Source organism: Tachyglossus aculeatus (genome assembly GCF_015852505.1).
Source record: "Tachyglossus aculeatus isolate mTacAcu1 chromosome 12 unlocalized genomic scaffold, mTacAcu1.pri SUPER_6_unloc_1, whole genome shotgun sequence".
Classification (NCBI taxonomy): domain Eukaryota; kingdom Metazoa; phylum Chordata; class Mammalia; order Monotremata; family Tachyglossidae; genus Tachyglossus; species Tachyglossus aculeatus.
The window spans coordinates 4,405,066-4,433,032 of NW_024044828.1; the positions used below are offsets into that span (position 1 = coordinate 4,405,066).

Here is a 27,967-nt window from a genome sequence, read left to right on the forward strand (position 1 = left end):
TCCATCCAAACCGCTACCCTGCTCGTTCAAGCTCTCATCCTATCCCGTCTGGACTACTATATCAGCCTCCTCTCCGATCTGTCATCCTCGTGTCTTTCCCCACTTCAATCCATGCTTCACGCTGCTGCTGGAATGTCTTTGTCCAGAAATGCTCTGGGCATGTTACTCCCCTCCTCAAAAATCTCCAGTGGCTACCAATCAACCTACGCATCAGGCAGAAACTCCTCACCCTCGGCTTCAAGGCTCTCCATCACCTCTCCCCCTCCTACCTCACCTCCCTTCTCTCCTTCTACAGCCCAGCCCGCACCCTCCGCTCCTCTGCCGCTAACCTCCTCACCGTGCCTCATTCTCGCCTGTCCGGCCGTTGACCCCCGGCCCACGTCATCCCCCTGGCCTGGAATGCCCTCCCTCTGCATATCCGCCAAGCTAGCTCTCTTCCTCCCTTCAAGGCCCTACTGAGAGCTCACCTCCTCCAGGAGGCCTTCCCAGACTTAGCCCCCTCCTTCCCCTCCCCCTCGTCCCCTCTCCATCCCCCCGTCTTACCTCCTTCCCTTCCCCACAGCACCTGTATATATGTATATATGTTTGTACATATTATTACTCTATTTTACTTGTACATATCTATTCTATTTATTTTATTTTGTTAATATGTTTGGTTTTGTTCTCTGTTTCCTCCTTCTAGACTGTGAGCCCACTGTTGGGTAGGGGCCGTCTCTGTATGTTGCCAACTTGTACTTCCCAAGCGCTTAGTACAGTGCTCTGCACACAGTATGCATTCAATAAATACAATTGATTATTTACTCCGGCCTCAGCACCCATGTACATACCCATAATGTATATTAATGTATTTTCCCCCCTCTAGATTGCAAGTTCCTTGTGGGCAGGGAATGTGTCTGCCAACCCTATTGTATTGTACTCTAACAGATGTTTAGTTCAATAATCTGCGCACACAGTAAGCACTCAATAAAAACGACTGATTGAATAGGTTTGTGAATAAAGGGAAGTGGGGGAATGGTGGCCTGGGATAAATGGAGGGGTAGAGATTAGAGGTCTTTGGATGGGGCGGTGGGAAAGAGGAGAAAACACTCCCTCCTTTGGTTCCAAATTTCACTAGATCAGTGTAGGTCTATAAGTGGAGATGGTCACACTTAGAGGCTTAAATAGCAAGAAAAAAAAATAAAGACCTCAACATTGTCATCAATGAAAAGCTTTGGGTGGTGTTATCTCCAATTCTGTGTTGCCTACGGATCCTTGCTCTTGGTAGTGGCAGACCGGGAATACAATTCAGAATCTGACATTCTGGTAAATCAGTTGGTCGTATTTATTGAGTGCTTACTGTGTGCAGAGCACTGTACTAAGTGCTTGGGAGGGTACACTGTAGGAGATTTGGCAGGCACGTTTCCCGTCCAAAAGGAGCTTACAATCTAGAGGGGACTGTATGTGCACATTGCTTGAAGTCACCTGACCTAGTTAATACTTCTTTATTTCCTCTGTACAATCTACCAGTCAAGATTTAATCCATACTGCAAATGCCTTTTCAGCACCCTGTTCTATCAGTGACATGGGTTTGTTTTTCCTTGGCTTCTGCTATGTTTGTGGTCACACATTTTATTAGAACAACTATTTTTAGCTATGTGAGCCAAATAAACAAATATTAAATTTCAACTTTGGGGGAAAAAAATCTACAATTCATTATTTCCATCAACCTAAAAATAAAATGGTTTCAATTAGCTACAATATCTCCTGGAATACAAAAAGTTTCCCAACGTAATTGATGTAATTTCTACAACAGAGTAATTAAACCAAAAACTGAAACTGAAATTAAAAGAAAAATAATTTTCTCCCCTTTTCTTTATTTGACTTTTAAATGCCTTTTTTTCTCGTTAGATAAAATCAAAGAGAAAATTAAAGAGAGGGACAAAGAGAAGCAAAAAGAAAAAAAGAAACATAAAGCTATGAGTGAGAGCAAGAAGGAGAATGGAGAGGTCAAAATACTGCCAAAAGGTAAGTGCAGATTAAACAGCCTTCTTTTCTAAATGTGTAGCCTGACATTTTCTTTGTGTTCTGAATTTTTAGAGCAATTAATACTACAAAGCAGTAAAAAAAAATCCTCCTATCTCCCTGCAATGCCACTCCTCCCCTTCAAAAAAGTAAAGAATGAAAATTGAAAACCGTCAACTTTGCTTTGAATTCACAACCATTAAATGTTCTGGGAACTGGTTGCAGTTTTTAGTTCCTCTTAAAGAGGATTGACCTACTGTATTAGAATAAAAGTATTTTTTAGAATCTAATGTGTTCAAATCAAGAGAATCTAAAAGTTATTCATAAAGATTCTTTTCCAAGAATTCCTGAAATAAGCGAATGGTAAGAGTACATAATAAACACTTTTAAAATACCACAATTACTATTTAATTTAATAATGATTTGAGTTTATATAATCAGGTGCTGAGCATTGGGGTAGGTACAAGATAATCAGGTAAGACAATCCTTGGCCCACATATATCCCTATTTTTCAGATGGGAAACTGAGGCACAGAGAAGTCTAGGGATTTGTTCAAGGTCACACAGCAGGCAAGTGATAGAGCTAGAATTAGAACCCACATCTCTTGACTCCCATGTCCATGTTCTTTCCACTAGGCCACATGGCCCACAAGGATCACATTAGACCATCTTTTCATCCCGGGGCTAATGTGGTTCTTGGGAATTAACAAAAGACAGGAACTTCTGCAACTCTGCATTCTAAGTCCATTTCTGCTGCAAATGTGCCAAATGTATTTGCAGAACATCTTAGCCCCCTCGTCATAGTCCTCATCTCATCATCATCGTATCAGCATTTATTTAATCCTGTTCAAAGTTCTGTACTAATGGGCAGGAACAGAATCTTGACAGTGTTGCAGTTTTCTGTTGAGAATGGCAACAGAATGGTTTCAGTGTTTGAAACATAGCACTTACCAAATGCCATACAAACAATTAGGAAAGAAACTGATTTAGATATGTAAGTACTGTGGAATCTGTAAAGTTATCTTAAAATACAAGTAGTTCATAATGTTTAGAGAGACAAGAAACACTACTAATATATTCAGTGATCGCAGGGTTCAGTTGGGAATGTTAGCAAAATATTCAGATTAAAAAGTAGTCTGTAGCAGTTGGGAAGAGGAGAAAAAGGAACATTTTTAGTAGTGGGAATGGACTTTAAATCCTCTCCTGCCCAGTCATTGTGGATGGAGCAGAGGATTAGCTGCAGCGTAGGAAAGGTAATGGTCTGCTGAAGAAAATACTGATGCAAAATAAATATTAGGAAATCAACTGTGACAGGTTTCCTATAGTTTTTTTAAAGTCACTCCCATTAGAACTTTTATAAGGCACAAGCTAGAGATTTACTAATATCGATGCTCCATAAATGCTTTCAATATTTAATTCTTATCAAGCTAATCAAAAGAGATTGATCTAGAAGTAGCCACAGTCCAAGGAGTTAATTTTATTGTTCCATGTCTATTGGTGAACTCAGGCCAGAGTTTTCTATAATAATTTCAAGATTAAAGTAATTCCTAGAGGGGAAGTTAGTTCCATTTGTCCTAGGACTGTACCAGAAGAATACAAAATACATTGTGAGAGTAGTGGCATAAAAACTTACCAGTGAACTTTAAAGTAAATTTGAAAAAAAAAGGTTCCTTCTGACCTTAATATAAGTATATGAAATTAATTTTATATTTATGTGCCTTGGGCTTTCTGCATTTACTGCTCCTTGGCTCGCTGACCTGTCATTTTCTGTTTTACTGTCACCTCTGCCTTTAGTCTTGTTCCTTTTGGAAGAGCTAAAGTACTCAATTCCCTTTAAGATCAAGAACAGAAACAGATACTTGTTGAAACCTAATGGGGAAAAAACAATCTAAGATTTAAGGACATGTATTCACAGTGAGAAATTATTGGTCTTCAAATAAATGCCTTTAAAAAAAAAAAGGTACAAGTGTGCCAGACTCGGTACTAAATGCTGGGGTAGATACAACCTAATCAGGTTGGACATTGTCCATATCCCACATGGGGTTTACAATCTTAATCCCCATTTTATAGATGAGGTACCTGAGGCCCAGGGAAGTGAAGTGACTTGTATAAGGTTGCACAGCAGACAAGTGACAGACCCAGGAACAGAACTCAGGGCCTCTGACTCCCAGGCTGGGGCTCTTTCTACTAGGCCACGCTGCATCAGAAGAGATGCTTGTCAGTATTTTAAGGGAAATTTAATGAGTCAAAATTTGTATCTCCATAATTCATCTGTAGCTGAGGTTAGAGAAGATGTTGGAATTGTTTCATAGTTGAAGGGCTATAATTGAGTGAGGGAGAAAAGAGCTTTTAAAAATATGTTTTATTTGAAGTTTTTGTCTTCAGTGATTTAGCAAGGAATTCTTTGTGTCCTTTGGGAAATTACAAGCAATGTATTATGAGACATTGCTGAAGCAGCAATTAAATACAGTTTCCTTTTTAAGCAGTTGTCTTACTTCCTCTTTCATCCTTGCTCATGGTAACAGTGAACCATTGAAACAGCGTTATCCAAGTTGTCAAGTGTTTCGAAGAACTGGGCACAGTCAAAATTGTGCAGTATTTGCAGTGTTCTTGCTATTGGCAGTTTGACCTGTCCTATTATCAAGGTTTTATTTGGTCCTAATCTAATTTTACCAGTAAAAACATTGATGATGTGACTAACTTTTTGGTAAAAAATTTAATTTCAGAAATCTTATTAAATTTGACATTTAACAAGCTTACCAGCTCATTTTAAGAGTGTGCGTGTGTGTGTGTGTGTGTGTGTGTGTGTGTGTGTAAATAAATATATATATATATATATATATAATTAATTTTTAGCTTCATTTCACCCTTTAGTTATCTAGTCTCTGTGGTTTGGTCATGTATGCTTTACATCAACTTCTGTTTTGTTCATTCTCAAATATCAATGTGGTAGCTTCATCCACTTTGATATCAAACTCATTTTAGTGATAAGCCCCAAACAGGTGCTTTGGTATCTTGAGTCCAGAGAACATGCTTGATATAATGAACGTTTGCTCTTTTTCATTCCCCCGCCACCCCTTAACATAACTGCAAGAGAGTGACTTATCTTAATATGCATGCATCCTCAAGAGTAGGAATGCACCATCTAAGATCCCTAGCTTTTCCCCCTAATTAACCATCACAGTCCATGAATCTTTTTAAACCTTTGGCCTAATGAGTCCCCCTAGTTTTTCTCTACTGTAGACCTGTTGTCCTTGTAGTTAGCCAAACCTCCCAAAACCTGTTCGTATCTCTGTCCTTCTTCTGGTAGTAATGAGACCCATATGCTGAGCATCCCCTTTATGATGTGTTTGAAAAATAATCTCTTGTTAGGCTTTGTAATCTTTAAGAGGAATGTAAGTTTCTTACATTCAGGTAAGTTAAATATATATTTTTGTTGGACTGAGTGAGAAAAGACCAAGGTGTTTCTTTTTGTTTTGTTGCCTCGCTATTCATACTACATGGGATTGTAGATACTGTTTTGGGAGAGGAAAGGAAGAGATAGGGAATATAGTTCCACTGCCTTATCTGTTTCCTGCCACTCAACTCATAAGGTATTACCACATCTGAGGAAATTATCTTTCTATCTTGCTGAGGCAAAACACCCTGTCATGTCTCTATTTTAGAAGGTTTTGGTTGAAAGACATAAGGGAAGAGGAAGAAGTAAACCCAGTTATCAATCTATTGAATTTGGAAATAAAAATGAAGATTGTGGTGCAGTAAACCTTAATTATCCAATCAATGAACTTGGTAACCTTTAACACCCTTAGCAAACCATGGCACCTTTAGCAAATTGTTTCTTTGGGGAGGAAGGTGAAGTGACTGCTTAAATGCAACTTGTTCATTCTCTGTAAATTGTAATCTTCCCTTCATTTACATGTATAAATGGCCCTAATTCACTCATAAGATCCATAATGGGCTACTAGAGGGAAAGTTAAGGCTGGCGAGGGGAAAACTAAGAATGTTCGATGAAGGACTGTAAGGTTGTTATGGGGAGGGAATGTGTCTGTTTATTGTTATATTGTACTCTCCCAAGCACTTAGTACAGTGCTGTGCACACAGTAAGTGTTTAATAAGTACAATTGAATTGAGTGAACATCCCTAAGCATTAGGTAGATGATGAGAGCAACCATTACATCGCACACTTCCTTGAGGTATCCTGATAACATTGTCAACACAGGACATTCGGCAGGATGTACCATTGATCTGACTCTAATCAATTTGATGTATTGAGCACCTGCTGCCTATGAAGAGCACTCTACTAAGCATTTGGGATAGCGCAATTGAGTAAGACATGGCCCCTTGCCCTCATAGAGCTAACTGTCTAACAGGCTTAGAGAGGGAAATAGCGACCATCAGATAGGATGGATTTTCAGGGTTCTGTGTTGTATGTGTGTGTGTGCATTTTTTTCTTTTTGCAGTATGTTAAGCACTTACAATGTGCCAAGCACTCTACTGATTGCCGGGGTAGATAAAAGATAATCAGGTAGGACACAGTCTATGTCCCACAAGGGGCTCACAGTCTAAGTAGACTGAATCCCCATTTTTCAGAAGACACTGAAGCACAGAGAAGGTAAGTGATTCACCCAAGGTCACAGAGCAGACCAAGTGGTGAAGTTGGGGTTAGAACCCAGGTCCTCTGACTCGCAGGCCCATGGTTTTTTCCAATAGACTGCGCTGTTTCTTTTGGTGCTGTTTCCACTAACCTGAGAATCATAGAATTGCACACTGATTCAGGTAACAGGGATAGTCTAGGACGCCAGCAGGTAAACCTGTTGCTACTTTGGGTTTACCTACTCCCTTCAGAGGTGGACATATGGGTTGAGGAGAAGTCCAGGAAGCACCTGGGTGTTTTTTTTTGTTTCACAGGTAAGCTTTAATAATGGGCTGGGCCATGTCCTTACAGACCTTGCTTTAAAACATAGCTTTTTTGAAGTCTGGTGTTTTACAAATGCTAATTTATTGCTGCATTACATTGTGGGCAGGGAATGTGTCTGTTTATTGTTATATTGTACTCTCCCAAGCACTTAGTACAGTGCTTTGAACACAGTAGGCACTCAACAAATACAAACGAATGAATGAATTTATTGAGCCACTGTCCTGAGCGCTTGGGAGAGCGCTATAAAAATAAGCAGACATAATCACCATTACTTTCCACATTTTGTCAATGGGCGCACTGAAGTCGACAGAAGTGAAGTGTGTTTTAGGCTCTCTTTTTCTTAAAAGTGGGTTATGGTTTAATAGATAGAAGTAAGTATTCACATTTCCTTTTCCTGATAGGCGGGAAGGAGAAACCAAAAACAAATGCAGAAGACTTACAGATTAAAAAGGTTAAGAAGAAAAAGAAAAAGAAACATAAAGAGAGTGAAAAACGGAAGCGTCCAAAAATGTATAGCAAATCAATTCAGACCATCTGCTCAGGATTGTTTTCTGACGTTGAGGATCAAGAAGCCAAAGGCATCATAGATGATCATCTAAAGGATTTCATGGGGAAGAATTTGGATCCCAAGAAGGACTATGAGTCCAAGATACCAGAGAACAGTGAGTTTCCATTTGTCTCGTTAAAGGAGCCACGGGTTCAAAATAAACTCAAAAGGTTGGACACATTGGAGTTCAAACAGCTCATTCATATTGAGCACCAGCCTAATGGAGGTGCATCAGTTATCCATGCCTACAGTAATGAACTCTCCCACTTGTCTCCTGTGGAGATGGAGAGGTTTGCAGAAGAGTTTGTGGGTCTGATTTTTAGTGAAAATGAAAACTGTGCAGCTTTCTATGTAATGGGTATTGTTCATGGGGCAGCTACTTATTTACCTGACTTTTTAGACTACTTTTCATTTAATTTTCCCAATTCGCCAGTGAAAATGGAGATATTGGGAAAGAAAGATATAGAGACAACGACTATGTCCAATTTTCATGCTCAGGTAAGAGGTTTTTTTTATAATTTCTCAAAAACATGTTTCCGAAAAGTTGTCCTGTTTTAAAATTACAAAAATGTTGCTGTATGTATATAATGAAGAATTTGGTAGCGTTAGGACACATTAATACAGAAAGTCAACTTGGATTTAGATTGAATTATTTATCATTTTTACCTATAGATGTAAAAATTTTTCTAAGGGAATTCATGAAAAATTACACGTAAGCATCCTTTTTTACTGCAGGCAGATTTGAAAAATTGTACGACAAATAAGAAATGCCGCATTGAAAATATTAGGGAAACAAATATTAACTTTTTGTACATTATATGATTTTGTTGCATAACTGAGGTTTGAGTTGTTTCAGTCTTAAAAGTGCATCCTAGTAGCAAAAATTATGGATGAAATAGCTTTGGGTATGCGTTGTTTGTTATGCATAAGGTGACTTTTTGAACTATGAGAGAAATTCTCATGGCATCGGTTTTGATAAAACTATTTAGGTAATAGTTTAAGGATCATTAAGTGATAGGATTAAATGATAGAATTGTCGAACTCTTTGATAAGCATAGTCATAAGGAAAATGACTTCTGACCTTTGAAATGCTGTTTCAGGTACTACAGAAGTCAATGTTTTTAACTGTTCTAAATTTAAAAATCTGGTGCTGGAAAATAAATTACAAAAAATCTGAATCTTAAATATACTGAAAATATTGAATGAGGTAGTCTTGGCCCTTAGAGAGCAGGTGAAGTGAGTACATCTGCCCACTGAGAACGTTGATGACAGCGCTCTGCACAGAGTAAGCACTCAGTTAAATCTGACTGATTGAGAGTAGATTCCCAAAGTGTGCAGGCATGTAGGTCAGTTAGTATTTTTGAGTTCTCTCTTGTGTACAGGACACACTATAAATCATAGTAAGCGGTACTTAAATATTGAGGACCATATTATCAGTGCCCATTGGGGCATTTCTAGGGAGTAAGATTGCTATCTTTAGGCCACCTTTAGTGCCCTAAGGTTCCTGGGATTCTTTATTGGAATTAGGGCTCGTTTTTAACCGTGGAAAATGTGACAGCGCTCTCCGTGAGGTAAAAGCTTTGTTCATTAGGAGTAACTACCTCCAAGGCCAGAATTTTTAATTGAGATCATTTACCAGGCAGGTATTAGAATCAAGACTTCATTATTAGCCTAGGAAATTTACTTAACTTCTGTGTCTCTGGTTTCTCAGGAGCAAAATGGTGATAATACTGTCTGATTCACGAAAAGAAGGTTTATTTTGTGACAACATTTGAAACTCATATGGCCACCTCTTGTGATGGTCATCCCAGGGCAGTCAGGTTTATGTGGTTGGTCCTAGTTCCTCTGTTTTCATTTTGGCCAAGTTGGAAGTGGTCCAGCTTTACCCTCTAATTCAAGAAATACCCAGAGAAGAGAATCCAAGGAAAGCTTCCAACTCTGCTTCTTCCCCCGTCTGTGTCTCTTCACCCTCCATGCATTTGATGAATACTTCTCTTTTAAAAGGTGAAAATATAAACTCTTCAGGTTAGCAGCCAGTGTACAAATGCTGTGTAAAATGTAGCATTTGTTCACTTGAGTACTGGCAGTTGTAATATGACACATAACTGACAATTGCTCTCCCCACCTTCAAGGCCTTATTCAAGACATCTCCTCCAAGAGGTCTTCCGTGACTGAGCCCTCTTTTCCTCTTCTCTCACTCCCTTCTGCGCTGCCTTGACTTGCTCCATTTATTCATCTCCCCCTCCCCACCCCACAGCACTTAGGTACATGTCTGTAATTTTATTTATATTAATGTCTATCTCTCCCTCTAGACTGTAATCTTGTTGTGGGCAGGGATTGTGTCTGTTATATTATTATATCGTATTCTCCCAAGTGCTTAGTGACTGAACACAATTACTGCTCAGTACACAATAAATGTTCAAAGAATAAGACCGACTCACTGACTGACACGTGGTAATAGTTTGTGCATGGGTAGAATGCTCGATCCCAACAAAAGAGAGGAATTATTGTGTTGCTCTTCTCCTGAAATTGTGGCATCCTTTTTTGGGAAGACTAGAGTAAATTCCTTATGAGATATGGGTAAGGTGACTTTAGGAGCTACATTTCTCGTGAGAGGGCATCAGAGTTTTTCCTGAGAGTGAACCCTGCCCTGGGTTCCCTGCTGGCTGATGAGTTGGGAATTGCTGCTTCCAAAGTGCTCGATGTGCCGGTCGCTAGAAAATAATTAGCAGGGATTGGGAGAAAGTTTTAGAAAATCCAGCCCTAAACTCTCTTCCATTAATATAATGGGGGTGGTAATGTTATTTGCTTGTACTCATGATCAATTCAACACAAAATTAATTCATCTTGTCACCGTGATATCTTGGAAACCGACAGTCTACTGAATGCAGTTTTTAATCGTAATTGAATAGAAAGAACATAGAGTACACAAATATCAGTGACCATATTCAGGCTGACATAAAATAACCGGATTTTTTTTATGAGAAAAAGAGAAATTAGTATTCTCCCTATTCTTCCCTTCCCATTATGTACATGAAAAGATAACTGAAATGATACTTTGGAATGATGAATATCCCTTAAAGAGGTTTGCGATCAAGCAGAAAAAAATTTAAACATGGAAAAATGGCTGTGAGACTGGTGAAAGCTAATTAGCAATGGCTCTGAGTATGAAGGAGAGAAAAGGAAATAAGGTAAAGAGAGTTAACTCTTTGACCCAACTAATTTAACTTGAAAGGATGAGGGCACACATTTATTGTTTTCAAGCTGGCACATTTTATTATTGGTGAAAGTCACTAACCAGAGTGCTTTCTAAAGAACATACAGCCTGGGAACTAAGTCCCCTCCCAGTTCCTTAAAAGAGTTATCTTGTAGATGAAGTCTTTTTCCCTACTAGATGGTTGCATCTGTCTTCTCACTGATCTCCTCTCTCCAGTTCATATTCCACTCTGCTGCCAGGTCATTTGAAAAAATGTCATTTTATACACATCCCCCTCCTCCTCAGAAAATTTTCAGTGGTACCTGTCATGGCTGGGGTCAATTTAGGTAATTAATGATAGTATTTGGTAAGTACTTACTTTGTGCCAGGCACTGTACTAAGCGCTGGGGTGGATACAAGCAAATAGAGTTGGACACAGTCCCTGTCCCAAGTGGGGCTAACAGTCTCAATCCCCATTTTACAGGTGAGGGAACTGCGGCCCAGAGGAGTTAAGCGACCTGCCCAAGGTCACACAGCAGACTAGTGGCAGAGCTGGGGTGAGGACCCATGACCTTCTGACTCCCAGGCTCTTGCTCTATCCACTACACCACACTGTCTAGATTCTCCACCCGGGAACTAGCCTCCAAAGAGGTGGCCAGGGATCATCCCACAGAAGGGTCTCGCAGAGCCTGTAGACTTTAAGCTTCTTGTGGGTAGGGGTCGTGTCTACCAACTGTACTGTACTCACCCAAGCGTTTTGTACAGTGCTTTGCTTACAGTTAAGTGCTTGAGAAATACCACAGATTGATTGATTGGTTAACTATTTCTCTCCACATCAGGCAGAAATTCTTGATTATTTGCCTTAGGATAGTCCATCAGCTCTCTCTCTTATCCAGTATTATCTCCCATCGTGCCCTAGCTCGCAATTCTCTTTCCCTCTGGCTCACCTACTCACTATGCCTCGTTTTTCAGTCTCCTTCCTGGAGCTCCCGGCTTTTTGAAATCCATCATACTACAGCTATCTCCATCTTCAAAGCCTGTCTGAAATTCTTTCTCCTCCAGGAGGCTTACCCTGATTAATTTTTCTTCTCTGCAAGTCATATCCTGCCAACTCATGCAGTCACAGCAATCTGTGGCTTTCTGTACATATTGGCATTCGTTCTCTACCATTCATCATCTACCACTCTCTTTTTCCTTCTACTTACCATGATTTTGTGTCTGTCCCCCCCTTTCCCCTCCCAGTTAGACTGTAAGCTCCTTGGGGACAGGGACCACGCCTTCCAACTGAATTATGTTCTGCCATACTCTTGATACGGTACCCTGACTAGGGATTCAGTTTATTTATAGATTGGCTTAATGCATTCTTTGTATGAGTGTGAAGAGACATAGAAATTTGACTGAGCAATCTGATGAGTCATCTGTGTTGTTGACTCTGTGCCCATTGTCCTTTTGCCTGTTCCTATTTTTACACTATTCATTTCCCCATCAATCAGTGGTATTAATTGAGCACTTACTATATGCATAGCACTTTAGCCCTTGTAAAGAATCTGCCTGCTGAAATGTCTGCCTTTTCGCTATAGCGCTTTTCCTTTTATTCAGGTATAATCAGTTCTCCTAGAATGTGGAAGTTAAGAACCTACGTTTTAGGCCTCTGTGTCAGACACTGCACATGCACACGATTATTTCTTCTGACACTGTGCTGTGTTCTAGAGTGAAATCTGTTGTGGGAAGAACAGTACATTTTTTGTAATGTTTTAGCAAAAATACATTCATTCAGTTGTATTTATTGAGCGCTTACTGTGTGCAGAGCATACCTACTTGTCTGTAACTGGAAACTTGTATATAGTTTGATCACTTCATCATGGGGAGGACAGAACAGAACTTAAAAAAAAGGTACAGAGAAAGGCAAATGAAGAAGTCAGGGGCGTGAGCAATTTTAGTTTGAGAGCAGTCTGGAAAATATCAGCTCTCCAGTCTGGAAAGGCGGACTTAGAGATGTGAATAAAGCCTCCAACCTAATAAGGGTGTAGAAAGAGCAAAGGAAGAGCTGTTGGCCACCTAAGGCCAATTATATCTTAGAGGTAGTAGGTTTAAGAAGTGGTAATTCTTCACCCAGCAAAATAACTTGAGCACCACGGAAGCAGTGTAAGTAGAAAATATGGTTCCACTGAAGGTTTATTTAATTTAGTGATTGTTGAACCCACAAAGAGCATGAAGGAAAAGTTCAATATTAGAAAGGACATCCCTGCCCATGAGAGTTTGCCCAGCTGCTATCCAAACACTCCTTCCAGGTGACCTTTGCCACTGTTAGAGAAAGAATAGTAGATTGGTTGGGCCATCAATCTGACAATGTAGCCTTGTTCCTCCATCTAGAGTGTTTATATTTCAAGTAAAAAAAGGCACCATAATTCATGGAGGTACTTTTGGGGTTTTATTGGTTTCAAGCTTAGAAAAATCAGAGTCTGAGTTTAGCTTTTCAAATTTGATTCTCTTAGTCCAGCGCAAAGGGAGGCAGAGTAAAGAGGTAACACAGATACCACTTAGTGGTGCTGGTGTGACTGAGAGGTGAGGTGGGATCGGCCAGAATACTGCAGGGACCGGCTGGTGGTAGAATGAAGAAACGGCTGCTGGAAGGGCTTACTAATAGATCGAAGTCCGAACTTTGAGGAAGGGTGGGAAGAGAGCGGGAGCCTCTGGACATTTATGGTGCCCCTGCTGCAGAGTTGATTAACAGTGAATAATAATAATGTCTTTACTATTTGCCAAGCATTGTAATAAGTGCTGGAGGAGATACAGATTAATCAGGTCAGACACAGCCCGTGTCCCACACAGGGCTCACAGTCTAAGTAAGAAGGGGAATAGGCATTGAATCCCCATTTTACAAATGAGGGAATCAAGGCACAGAGAATTCAAGTGACTTACCCAAGGTCACACAGCAGGCACATGGCAGAGCCAGGATTAGATCCCAGGTCCTGTGACTCCCAAGCCCGTGCCCTTTCCAGTAGATCATTTTGCTTTTGCACTGTACTAAGTGTTGGGATAGACACAACGTAATTAGGTTGGATGTACGTCACTGTCCGAGTTTGCCCGCATTTCTGGATTCCCGTCCCCTCAGTGGCTACAGGTAATAGAGTCTAAGGTTTTTTGGTTCAACTTAAATTTTTTTTAATAGGGAGTAAAAACCAGATAAAAATATAAAAATTCCATGCCCTACTTCATTCGTGTTCAAGTAGAAATTTCAGAGTTGTTCTTACCGGTCAGTAGCTAGAGCAAGTCTTGATTAATTAGGTATGAATGATAAAATTTTATCATAATTTTCCTGGCTCCTTCTAGAACCCAGGTTCTGTCCCTGCCATCTCAGTCCACTTACCTCCCTGTTCCTTCATCTTTCTCACACCAACATCCTTCCCTGAGTCAACATCACATTCCATTTCCTCCACTCCCTCAGCCTAGGCGGAAATACAGGCTCTGAGCAAACTTCTTCTGCTACAGATTAACCAGGTCGTGCTATTACTCTGATGTTTTCTGCTTGACATCACTACTGTTTCTCCCTTATGGATTCACTTGCCCACAAACCTTCAACTTCTGAAGTCCCCCAGCTGCCTTCTAGCCCCTGATGACCTCATCAAGTTCTCTGCTGATAAAATTGAAGCCACCAGGCATAACAGTTCCAATGTCTCTCAATCACCCCCCCGCACCAAACACTTTGCTGTGCCTTCTTTGTCCTCCTTCTGCTTCCCAGCTGTTTCTCAAGAGATCTCCCTCCTGCTCTTCACCTTTGCCTCTGACCCTATCCCTTCTCCCGACTTAAAATTACTTGCTCCTTCTCTCCCTTCCTCTCCCCATGCACTGCTATTTTCAACCTCCTATCCTCCTGTGGGTCCTTCATCTCTTCCTTGAAACTGATCATATCCTTTGACCTTAAAGTCCTCTTTAACCCCATGGCCCTCTCCAGCTATTGCTCCATCTCTCCACCTCCATTCCCAGCCAGACTCGTATAAAGTCGTATAAAGGGGTGGGTGCATCTGTTGCCTTTTCCTCTCCCCAGCCTCTTCGCAACACACCCCAAGACAGCCCTTTCTTAGGTCAGTCAGTCGTATTTGAGTGCTTACTATGTGCAGAGCACTGGACTGAGCACTTGGGAGAGGACAGTATAACAATAAACAGACATGTTCCTTACCTGCAACGAGCTTGCAGTGTAGAGGGGAAGATCGTAATATAGAAATAAATTAAAGCTATGTACCTAAGTGCTGTGGGACTGGGACTGGGAATGCATAAAGGGAGCAAGTCAGGGTGATGCTGAAAGCATAAGGGAAAGGAGGGCTTAGGTAAGGCCTCTTCAATGAGATGTGCCTTCAGTAAGACTTTGAAGTGGCGGGAGGCTTGAGGGGAGGCAGTTGTCACCAAAGACCACCTCTTACAGACAGTTTCAAAGGGCTGTACTCTTCTTTTTTGAGCTGTCAGTTGTTAGTGTAGACCATCAGGCCTTTGGTTTTGCTGACACAGTACTTACCTGCTGATCCTCGTCTGTTAGCCCTCTTCAGTGATTATTTTCTGGTTCTTTCTCCGCTTCTCAAGCTCTTGCAGTTGCTATCCCAGAAGTCTGTGTCCTGGGTCCCTTAAACTTCTTGCTTTAACACTTAATGAGCTCATCTGGTTACCTGATTTCAGACACTCTCTCTATGTAGATGACTCCCTCATTTTTCTCTCTAGCCCTGAGCTCTCTATTGCCCCTAAATCTTACATTCTCGCCTCCAGCATCACTTGTACCTCTTAATGTCATTTCAAACTCAGTTTGTCTGAAACAGAGCTATTCATTTTTCCTCCATAAATCCAGTCCTAAATTCTACCTTTGTATATATTCTTCTTGTCTCCACAGCCTGCAACTTTGGTGTGATCCTTTTCTCCTCTCTGTTTTCCAACTCTCATATTCATTCTTCTGCCAAATCCTAGTTCCTACACTACAACTCCCAGATCTATTCGGTCCTCTCTTCCCAAACAGCTACTACCCCTGTATAAGCTTTGGTCAAATGAAAAGTAGGCAAGCTATTGTATTCGCCTATATGTTAGTCTCCCTGCGGCACCTAGCCAATCCCATCTCCAGTCTATACTACACACTGCTACATGGATTAGCTTCTCAGCCATTGCTCAGCACACTTCTTTCCTCAGAACTCTCCACTGTGACCCTCCTCCTCAAACTAAAACTCTTCATAATTGGCTATAAGGCTTTCTATCAACTTCCCTACCATTCCTTTCTGCTGTCTTCACCTGCTCTTCGCTCACTTCATTCCCTCCAAGCTAATCTCTTAAGTGAGGCTTGCTCTTGATTCTCCTGCCTCCCCTAACCCGTGCAGTTCCTCTAGCTGGGAATTCCCCTTCTCCTCAGTTCCAACAGACCACAAATCTCCCCTCCCACTCCCCCATTTAAAGCTCTCTTAAAATCCCACAAACCTTTTCCAGTTATTTCCCCCAACTCAAGTCCTTTAAACCATCAGCCACCTCTAGTGCAGATGAACTTATCTATACCTATCATCAGCACTTCTGTATATGTGCTTCTTCACTAGTACATTCAACTATTTTTCATGATAACATTTTGGTAAAGATTTTTTTTATTTCTGTCGCCCATTTAAGGGTGTAAACTCCTTGTGAGTGGGGAATGTCACACTTTTTTATAGTATTTAAGTGCTTACTACATATCAGGCACTATACAAAACACTGGGGTAGATACAAGCTTATCAGGTTGAACACAGTACATGTCCCACATGGGCTCACAGTCTTAACCTCCGTTTTACAGATGAGGAAACTGAGGCACAGAGAAGTGAAGTGACTTGCCCAGGGTCACACAGCAGACAAGTGGTGGAGCCAGGATTAAAAACTAACACTTATTTGTTTTTGTGCTTCCCCACCTTTTAATATGGTACAGTGCACCATGTGGTCACTCAACTACTCCAGTCCATTACCTCAGCTACAAAGAAGTGAGGGTTAATAAGCCCTCATGTCTTGGCAAGTGAAATAATGTCTTCATTCCTATTTTGGCCCTTCCTCTGGAGACCAAACTATTAAAGAGCCAAACCTACCTGACCAGTTTCTGATTAGTCAGTCATTTTGAAAAGATGGTTGACCAAATTGGGATGGAAGAGCTGTTGAATAAACCACTAAATTTAATAGTTCTAACGGTTGGGGTAGATACAAGTAAATCAGGTTGGGCACTGTCCCTATCCCTCAAAGGGCCCACCATCTTAATCCCCATTTTACAGATGACATAACTGAGACACAGGGAAGTGAGGTGATTTCCCCATGGTCACTCAGCAGACAAGTGGCAGAACTGGGATTAGAACCCAGGTCCTTCTTGATTTGCAGGTCTGCTCTATCCACTAGGCCACGCTGCTTTTCTAGTGTTGTCGAGAAAGAACCGACAGGATTTGATACACCCTGAATATTAGGGTTGAAAGAGGAATCAAGGGTAATGCCAAAGTTGGGGGTCTCAGCTATGGGAAGGGAATTTTTTTTTTTAAATGGTATATGTTAAGTGCTTATTATGTGAGAGCCACTGGACTAAGCACCGGGGTAGATGCCGTTTAACCAGGTTGTGTCAATTGTAATGGGAAAGTTACGTGAAGGGAAGGATTTGGAAGAGGGGTCCATCCCTCAGCCATGTTCTGTTTCTGGCCTGGAATACCCTGTCGCCTCAAATCTGGCAGACAATTACTCTCCCGCCCTTCAAAACTTATTAAGGGCACATCTCCTCCAAGAGGCCTTCCCTGACCAAGCCCTCCTTTCCTCTTCTTCCACTCCCTTCTGCGTCGCCCAGACATACTCCTTTTGTTCATCCTCCCTCTCAGCCCTACAGCACTTATGTACATATCTGTAGTTTATTTATTCATATTAATGTCTGTCTCTCTCCTTTAGCCTGTGAGCTTGTTTCACTGTTGTATTTTACTCTCGCACGTGCTTATTACAGTGCTCTGCACACAGTAAGCTCTCAAATACGATTGAATGAAAGTTCAGCGTCAGGCAGGCTTGAGATGCTGTTGGGAAGTTGAAGATAGGTACGGCATAAACGTAAAGGCAGGAGGAGGTGCAAGATTGCAGAATAGGAGAGGGGGGCTGCTGTCCTCGGTATAGAAGTTACGTGAGCACATGAACTCCCCAAGGGAATGAGAAGAGAAGAGGGGGAAGACACCCTTCAGGGACCCCCACATTTGAAGGGTGGGAGGCAAAGGAAGAGCTGGCAGATGCATCTGAGGAGGATTGGCCAGAGGTGGAAGGTAAGACTTCTCACTGGAGAAAACTGTGTCAGTAAAATCAGAGTTAGATTGTGTTTTCAGGAGATGGGAGTGGTCCATGGGGGCCAAGGTAGCCGAGAGATTGAAGAAAATTAGGGCAGACAAGAGTCCCGTCAAATTTAACATACGAGAGTTCATTGGAGACCTTAGAGAAGAGGGTATCAGTGCAGAAATCGAATTGTAGGGGGTGCCAAGACGGGAGTTGGAGGAAGGCAAGAGGAGGCTACGGGTGTAAGTAACCAGTCGATGCAGTTTGTGCAGGAATGAGAGGAGGGAGATTGGTCCTTAGAACCCAGGTCATTCTGACTTCCAGGCCATGCTACTTCTCTTTTTGGTGCTGAGGGATGGGCGGGGATATGTGAGCATATTTGAAGACAGAATGTGGCTTCAGAGTTGATGAGGTTAGATTTGTACTGAGACTCATGATGATGAGATCCAACATTTGTATAAGTAGGTGAATGGGTGAGGTACGAGGACCAGAGTCTGTGGAGTTAAGAAGTGAGAGAAAGTGGCTAGCGGGGTCATTAGGAGCATTAACCTGGATATTAAAGTCCCCAAGGGTCAGTAAATGGGGGAAGGAGGGGCGATGACTGTGATGACTGTGATGACTTTTAGACTGTGAGCCCACCGTTGGGTAGGGACTGTCTCTATATGTTGCCAGTTTGTACTTCCCAAGCGCTTAGTACAGTGCTCTGCACACAGTAAGCGCTCAATAAATACGATTGATTGATGAGAACCACAACCACTCTTAGCCCTTCTGTACATACTGGTACTCTACTATCATCATCATCATCAGTGGTATTTATTGAGCACTAACTATGGGCAGAGCACTGAACTAAGGGCTTGGGGGAGTACAATAAAACAGAGACGGCAGACACGTTCCCTGCCCAGTGAGCTTACACGGTACTGAAACCTGCCATCTACTCATCCACATAGCCATCCCTCCAGTCTGTACTGCTTTCCAGAATTTTGGGTCCGTCTCCCCGACTAAATCGTAAGCTCCCGAACCGCAGGAGTCGTGTCTTCTATCTTTGTATTCATCCAAGTGCTTCGTGCAGTGCCCTGCACAGTGAAACGTGCCACGCACATAAACTGGATTGGCTGATATTCTTTTTGGGGAAAAAGCATTAATTTAATTAATTTTGGGGAAAAAGCATTGATTTTCGAGGCACTCATTGAATAGAGTGGAAATTAGCTCCCTCTTGTGGCATTGAGCTGTGGCAAATGTAGGGATGGCCTCAGTGACATGTAAATTGTCTTTTGAGGGCGATGAAGTGAGGCAGCACCTGAAAATGTGAGCTGTGTTTGAGAGGTGTTCTCTTGCATCACAGTAGTATGATGATGGTTTGCTTTGATGTCTGCAGCCCCCTTCAACCCTTCCTCCCTCCAAAAAAAGTACCCTGTGCCTCTGGAATACAGCAGTGCCCGTTACCCATAGCTCTGTTAACCTCACCCTTGAAGATAATAACTATAGTTACTATATATGCTCTTTTTGTAGGATACCTTCATTTGCAGTAATGTAGGTGTTTACCTGAAAACACTTTGTGTGTGTGTGTGGGGGTGTAGTCTTAATTTCAAAATCTTAATAAGAACACAGCATAAGAAATGGCCTAATGGTATCAGACGAATGATCCATCAGGCAAAAACTCCTCTCTCTTGGCTTCAAGGCTCTCCATCACCTCGCCCCCTCCTACCTCACCTCCCTTCTCGCCTTCTACAGCCCACCCCGCACCCTCCGCTCCTCTGCCGCTAACCTCCTCACTGTGCCTCGTTCTCACCTGTCCCGCCATCGACCCCCAGCCCACGTCCTTCCCCTAGCCCGGAATGGCCTCCCTCTGCACATCCGCCAAGCTAGCTCTCTTCCTCCCTTCAAAGCCCTACTGAGAGCTCACCTCCTCCAGGAGGCCTTCCCAGACTGAACCTCCTCCTTCCTCTCCCCCTCCTCCCCCGCCCCATCCCCCCCGCCTTACCTCCTTCACCTCCCCACAGCACCTATATATATATGTATATATGTTTGTACATATTTATTACTCTATTTTACTTGTACATATTTATTCTATTTATTTTATTTTGTTAATTTGTTTTGTTGTCTGTCTCCCCATTCTAGACTGTGAGCCCACTGTTCGGTAGGGACCGTGTCTATATGTTGCCAACTTGTACTTCCCAAGCGCTTAGTACAGTGCTCTGCACACAGTAAGCGCTCAATAAATACAATTGAATGAATGAATGAATGAATCCATCTAGCCTGGTATGTTTTTCTTCAATAGTGGTCCCTAAAAATGCTTCAAGGAACAGTACGTCTTGGCTACTTTCCTTGACACCCATTCTCAGGATCAGAGACGTGCTCCAAACTTCCCCAACTTTCCCTTAAACACCCTGTAAACTTATACTCCCAAAGTATAGTATATTCTCATAAAGTTCGCCATGCTTAATGCATAATTGCTTGAATCTAAAGGAAAAATATAAACATCTATTTAAACATACACTCCAAAATGCATAAATGCCAAGCCCGATGGTAGTTTTTTGCATTTAGCTTTCCTTATATAATATTGCAGTTTTTTGCATTTAGTAGTGTGAATTTTAAATGCGAAATTTCAAAATTTTCAGAGGTGTGATTCATTTTGTAGGTAGTTCAAATGTAATATTTTGTGGAATGCAGAATTCATGAATGTGCACTGAATTTAATTATCATTGAAGACTCCAGCGTGGTGCAATAGCAGTGTTGTCTCAGTGAACTTGGCAGAGGAGCTCTAGAAATGTCCTGTTAAGTCTTATCATGTTTGGTGTGTGGGGGATTAAGTGGGGGAAGTAATGGGTTCCTTGGCTGATGAAAGTGATAAAACTAGAAGTAGTGTAGCAAAGCGGGGCCTGGAGAGAGGTACTGGGGGAAGAGGGGGCATTGATCAATGCTACTAAGCTCCGAACAAATGGTAGCAGAACTTGTAAAATGAACTCTCAGGGCATGGATTTAAAAAATGGTCTGCAATGGAGATTTTAATCCTTTTGAAAGGCCTGCGGTCTCAAGAATTCCCCTGCAGCTTCTTCCCTCATATTTTCCCTCCCCTCCAGGTGCAAACGTCCACATTTTAGAGCATTGACCACACCAGAGCAGATCATTAAAACTTCTTCAGGGCGGGATCCGTGTCTATCAACTCTAGTAGACTCCCCCAAGTGCTTAATAGAGTGCTCTGAACACAGTAAACACCCAGTGTATACCATTGATTGAGAGAACACTAGTGTCTTGCACTGTGCAAGGCAAGTGGAAAGAGCACAAGTTTGGAAGTCAGAATCCTGGCTTCACTACTTGCCTATTGGGTGACCTTGGGCAAGCCACTTCACTTCTGTGTGCCTCAGTTTCCTCCATTGCAAAACAAGGGATGAAATACCTGTTCTCTCTCCCTTCTGTTCAGACTGTGAACTCCGTGTGGGACAGGGATTGGGTCTAACCTGACTGACTTGCATCTACCCCAGCACTTAGAACAGTGCTCAAAGCGCAATAAGCACTTAAATACCATAAAAGAAAAGTGCACTTGATTTCAAGCTCTTAGTACAGTGCTCTGCACATAGTAAGCGCTCAATAAATACGATTGATGATGATGATACCACTGCTACATTTCTCCGAGTTCCCATTTTCTGCCTCCGTTGCGTGCTCTAACCCCTGCAGGGCTTTGAATGATCTCCAGGGATGCTCAGATTGAATGAAAACTCTCTTCTAGATATATTGGTTTATGTATCTGAAGGGGTAGGTTTGTTTTTCCCACGTACAATCCTTTTTGTGAAACTCGTGTAACTTTTTTTTAAAAAATGAGATTTTAATAAGGGATTTTGAATTTTCTGTTACATTGTTTCATGCAACAATTGAGCCTTTGAAAGTAAGATTGCCTCATGATTGATCTGTACTCTGCTTTTAGGTAAAAAGAACGTATTCCCATGGTACATATAGAGCTGGCCCAATGCGACAGATCAGTTTGGTGGGAGCAGTGGATGAGGAAGTGGGAGATTACTTTCCAGAGTTCCTGGACATGTTGGAAGATTCACCTTTTTTAAAAGTAAGGATGTAGACTTGAAAGTACCAGTGAATGTTAAGAAGCTGATAACAGATTTGTCATTTTAAAAAACTGCACCAAGTGTTCTCTTAGAGTTTAGCTGCTTTTCAGGCAGGTTTGAAAATATATATTGCAACTGTGATTTTACGATAATTATTTCTCTCTAGTGTACACTGCCCTGGGGGACGCTATCTAGTCTAAAATTAGAAAGCCGAAAAGATAGTGATGATGGTCCCATCATGTGGGTTCGTCCAGGAGAACAGATGATCCCTGTGGCTGACATGCCAAAGTCGCCTTTTAAAAGGAAAAGGTATGTTGGACCTTAATATTTTTGTTTAACAAAATGGGTTGGTGTTCCATTTGGCATAATTCCTTTATTAGGGGTGGGGGTGGCCATTTTTGCAGGATATTAAAGGAGTCTCATGAGCCTGGAAAAATATTAATGACACTCAGTCCTGCGTATTTTATTTTTTTTTCTTTTTTGAAAAAGGGAATGTGAAAACTTTTAAACTGAAAGTAAGGGAAAAATATTGAGTAACAAAATGCAGTTTCTTAAATTGTGCTTTGGTCATGTTATTGCCCCATTTTGGCAAAATGTATAATGGCATTTTTAACGACGTGGCAAGGAAATGTAAACTATCTGAAGGTGGATATCCAGCTTTTGTACTCTTTCAAGTGCTTTGTACAGTGCTCTGCACAGAGCCAGTACTCAATAAATTTTGTAGATTGACTTAAGCTACACTGGTCCCATATGGAGTGCAACTTCATCATCATCAACACAGCCTTTTTAGCATTTCCTGTGCCCAGAATATTGAACAAGCATTTTGTTGTTTTCCAGAATGTTGGGAAAATTAACCATAAGAAGGAGCTTGGGGTAGGGGGAGAGTTTGAGGACAATTAGAAATAGTTTCCAAGTCTGAGTCAGTTATTTTTTGTACTTGTGGGTCTAAATATTGTCCAAGGTGCAGGTTCCTCTTGTACAAATGCTTATGGACCGAAGTGCCAGGGACCTAAACCTCCTTTGCAAATTAGAAAATAACCATTTTTCCTGGAGGTGGGGTGCCAGAAGGTGTATGTTGGGTTGTTTGATTTTGATGTCTTTTGAAACAGAACTACCAATGAAATAAAAAACCTGCAGTACCTACCTCGAACTAGTGAGCCCCGTGAAATGCTCTTTGAAGACAGGACACGAGCCCATGCAGATCACATAGGACAAGGTTTTGAGCGACAGACAACAGCTGCTGTTGGAGTGCTGAAGGCTGTGCACTGTGGAGAGTGGTATGTGTTGAGCGACTTTTATTGTGAATGGGAGAGACTTTGTTTTTTGACTTCCAAAAATAGTGCTTGTGAAGGATCCCTGGGTTTCCCTTACACTCTCTGGGTCATCTGTACAGACGATGTCAACAGCATAATGCTGGAGAGAAAGTGGCTTCTAGATTCTTCGGAAAGGCCTGCTGCTTCTCAGCTTTATTTATCATAAGAACATAAGAAATACTATTATTGGGTCAGACTAAAGGTCTGTGGAACCCAGTACTTTGTTTCTGACGTTCTTGACAGGATATTGAAGGAACCGGGAGATGGTTGCTTTCCTGAGCGTCCTTGTTATTTGCACATGACTGCCCAGTCTTTTTTATTTTTGTGTCCTCAGCTGAGCTTTTCAGTGATAAATTTTTCCTTTAATTGATCTTTTACCTTCCCCGTTAACCTATGCAGGATTCCTGCTTGAATCTTTGATTTTGTTTTGTGGCATACATTTTAGCTGGGCCTATAAATGGCATTTTTTTACAGTCTCCAGATTTCTGGATGGTAACTTATTTAATAATAATAATAATAATAATAATAATAATAATGTCATTTATTAAGCATTTACTATGTGCGAAGCACTGTTCTAAGCACTGGGGAGGTTACAAGGTGATCAGGTTGTTCCACGTGGGGCTCACAGTCTTAACCCCCGTTTTACAGATGAGGTAACTGAGGCACAGAGAAGTTAAGTGACTTGCCAAAGTCACACAGCTGACAATTGGCAGAGCCAGGATTTGAACCCATGACCTCTGACTCCAAAGCCCGTGCTCTTTTCCACTGAGCCACGCTGCTTCTCATTTCAGCTTCTCTATTTCAGCTTCTTTCTAAGACTGCATTATATCTGTTTCCTTTTCTAAAATTGAGCATCGTTTTGTGGTTCTTTGGCCTTCTCCAACTATATCATATTGATAAATAATGGTGTGATCATTATCAAATAATGCCCCTCCCCCTGCCTTCACCCCCCTCCAAAAATAAAAATAAATCTTATATAGTCACTCTCCTTACAGATTTTAGCCCTGAATGTTCCAAAAAAGTCATTTATCTTTTCCAACATCCTTAATTCTACTTATGGCAATCTATAAAAGGAGAATTGAGGTCGCCCACGATTCCTTTATCTGCTCTAGTTTTGCCGCTTTGTCAGTCTTACAGTTCCTCATCTCTTTTCTCATGCTGTTCAGGTGATCTTTGGTACACTCTTACTATATTTTTGAAGAAAGAAAACCAGTATGAGATATTCCTACAAAACTCTAAACTCCTTAGCCAAGTCCAGGATGGGCACATGGATAGGGATGTGGTAGTGAAAGACATCATCCACTGATAACATAAAAATCTTAAAGGTTAAAGGAAACATCATCAAAATTCTAAGGCAAAAATATATAATAGAAGTTATTCTATACATCCCTTGACTAGGATGAAAAAAGTGAAATTTAAGATAAGATTGAGGAAGTTGTTAAACTAGAACATCCTGACTGAAGCACTTTCAACCTCTGGAAAGTAGGCTTTGTGAGACTTTCTTATTTTTGGTCCTCTGCTGAAAAGACTTGCTTGCCCTGTTACAGACTGAGTCTGAATCAGTTTCTGCAGAGATCTGAAGGCTTCATGTAGCAAGTAACATTACCGCCTTGTAGAATACATTTCTTCGAAATAAAAGGCAAGGATGGAAATCTGTGGATCATTCTAGAATCTGTTCCCTACCTGCTGCTGTAGCTTTGATTAAGGCTCTCGTGAAGGCTTCCTGATAAAATTGGCAGTTTGAAGGCAGGGTGCCAACTTTCTGTTTTGAGTGTGGTAGTGAACTTGAAGAGTGGTTTACAGGAGTCCTAGGAGTTTGTTTTGTTTTTTGTTGGTGTGTTTTAAAGTGATATTTGTTAAGCATGTACTATGGGCCAGGCACTGTACTAAGCATGGGGTAGGTACAAGGTAATCAGGTTGGACATAGTCCCTGTCCAACATGGAGCTCGCAATCTTAATCCCCATTTTACAGACAGTGTAACTGAGGCACAGAGAAATTAAGTGACATGCCCAAGGTCACACAGCAGACAAGTTGTAGAGCAGGGATTAGAACCCAGGTCCTTATGGAGAGGAAATTCCAGACTTTTCCTTCCCTTCATCTATGTTGGGGATGGGTCGAGGGGAGTTGTGACTAAAAGTTTTTGATTAAACCTGCTAGGAAGAAGGAGCCCCAGTCCTGGATTCGGGGCCTAACTGCATTACAGGAAGACTCCAGTTTGTGTCCCCATGGTGCTAATGGCTCTTTTGAAGGATGCTGCTAGCATTCGCTTATAACTAATGAGCTATAAGTGTTTATAGACTGTGGTTATGCTGGGAGCCAAGGCCTGTTGGGAGAAAACACAACTTTCAGCTCCATTTTCAGTGCTTATGGTATCCGATCACCACAGACCTGATACCGTACCCGTACAACCGTGAGTATTTGGTTGAAAACAAATTTTCATCGGGTGCCACTTGTGAGTTGTTCCTTGGGGCGCTGCTTTATTTTATTTGCACCTCAGTGGCCGTCTTCAGGATGGCTCTCTTCAGTGCTACTGAGAAGAACTGGGAGAACCTGTTTTGGAAACTTAGTAGGAGTGAAGGAGGATATTCAGTCAGTTCTAGAATCAGTCCATCAGTGGTATTTATTGAGTTGTACTATGGATCGAGCATTGTATTAAGCACTCGGGAGAGTACAACCCAACAATATAACAGACACAGCCCCTGCCCACAACTTTCTTGAACGTGAAGGTTGTGTACTTGCCTGAACATGTGTTAAGTACTGTTTGTGTTAAGGAGACATTATAATACCTGCCTTAGGTCTGATGCCATGCGCATCCCTCTTCCGTTTCTTCCAACACTGCTCCACGTTCTCTCCACACGCAGCTGTTGCCAGAAGAATGTTCCCAAGCTGAAAGATGCCAGCACTAGACTGTAAGCTTGAGGTGGGCAGGGAACGTGTCTACCAAGTAGGTTCTGTTGTAGTCTCCCAAGCACTTAGTACGGTGCTCTGCTCACAGTAAGCATTCAGTAAATACGATCGACTGATTGAAAACGCAGTGAAACATTCATTATGGCCGACTTGACTGTATCTTCACGGTACAGTGTGCTTAGGGTGCACGGTGGAGTCTGGCTTCTGTGGAATTGATCCAGGTGGAGAGCTGAGAAATGGTGGGAAGTATAGTAATGGTAAAGGTATTGGAGTGTCCACTGGGTGCAATGCACTGTCCTAAGCACTTGGGAAACCACAACTGAAGCACATTCCCTGCTCACACAAGCTCACTTTCTTACAGGAGAGACAGACACCAAAATATTTACACATAGGGAAATGAGAAGAAATTGAATGTGCAATCAGTTGTTCGTATAGACCGAAGTCCTGAGAGAGGGTATGAATTAAATATGTATACCGTCCAGACTGAAAGCTTGTTGTGGGCAGGGAATGTGCCTACTGATTCCATTATATTGTTCTTTCCCAATCACTTAGTACAGTGAGCTGGACATCGTAAGCGCTCAAAAAGTACCCTTGATTGAATGCTCGGCACATAGTGAACGCTCAGTAAATACTTGTTTGGTATGTAAGTTCTGAGCCCCCTGCTTCCTCTCCCCCTCGTCCCCCTCTCCATCCCCCCCGTCTTACCTCCTTCCGTTCCCCACAGCACCTGTATATATGTATATATGTTTGTACATATTCATTACTCTATTTATTTTACTTGTACTTATCTATTCTATTTATTTTATTTTGTTTAATATGTTTGGTTTTGTTTTCTGTCTCCCCCTTCTAGACTGTGAGCCCACTGTTGGGTGGGGACTGTCTCTATATATTGCCAACTTGTATTTCCTAAGCGCTTAGTACAGTGCTCTGCACACAGTAAGCACTCAAATATGATTGACTGATTGAGTTGGTGTGACTTGGGATGGAATTGGAGAAGGCTTTTTGGAAGAGGTGGGATTTTACAAGGGCTTTAAAGGCAGGGAGAGCTGTGATTTGTCAGATTATGAGGGTTCGGGGGAGGCTGTGATGCCGTATTGATGACTTGCTGGGGATGGTGGGGGGGGGGGCGTTAAAAGCTTCACTCTTGATAGGTAAGAGGGAAATTTCTAGGGAATGGTTTTTGTATTAGTAGAAACAATAACATGCCTCCTCCACTTCCGTTTCCATTCCCGAGGCAGCGGCAGCTGGAGAGAGGAACATTTTGCCCCGCTTAGGGAATAGGTGCCAGTACTGGGCAGTGATCCAGGCCTAGCCTAATCCTTCCTTATTCTCTCTTGCTCTTCATAAAGCATCAGTTATGCGAGAGCGTGGCTTATCCTTTCTTCCTACCTAATCTCTTCCTCCCTCTTTTGGTGGGAGATCAGACTAAGCTGATGCGGCCTCTGTTAGCTGACGGCCTCAGAGCTCTCCCTTTTTGAACACAGGCACCTGGGATGAGATTTCATTGAAAACAGAAAAGATGTGTGATGGAAAAGGATTTAATGGGAAGGTACAAGTGTTAGGTGCCATGGTGACAGGAAGCATAAACACACACACACACTTGGAATTTATAGAAGTGAGAAACGTGAGGTTTCTGAATGACTGTTTCTTTGTAATTGAAATTGGCTAGAATTGGCTATGCTGAAATCAAATTTATAAATGGTTTGAGAATTTTTTTCACTGCTGTGTGATGTGAATGAAACCTTTAAGCAC

General features: G+C 41.7%; 1 protein-coding gene across 1 annotated transcript in view; it reads left to right on the forward strand.

The window, feature by feature from the left end:
* The window catches only part of RSBN1L (round spermatid basic protein 1 like), a 62,567-nt gene that overhangs the window by 32,394 nt on the left and 2,206 nt on the right, over nt 1-27,967 (forward strand). The window contains exons 2-6 of the mRNA XM_038740912.1: nt 1,888-2,004; nt 7,320-7,963; nt 21,859-21,996; nt 22,161-22,303; nt 23,104-23,271. Coding sequence (XP_038596840.1) covers nt 1,888-2,004; nt 7,320-7,963; nt 21,859-21,996; nt 22,161-22,303; nt 23,104-23,271 — 1,210 coding nt within the window. The remainder of the gene's footprint in view (nt 1-1,887; nt 2,005-7,319; nt 7,964-21,858; nt 21,997-22,160; nt 22,304-23,103; nt 23,272-27,967) is intronic.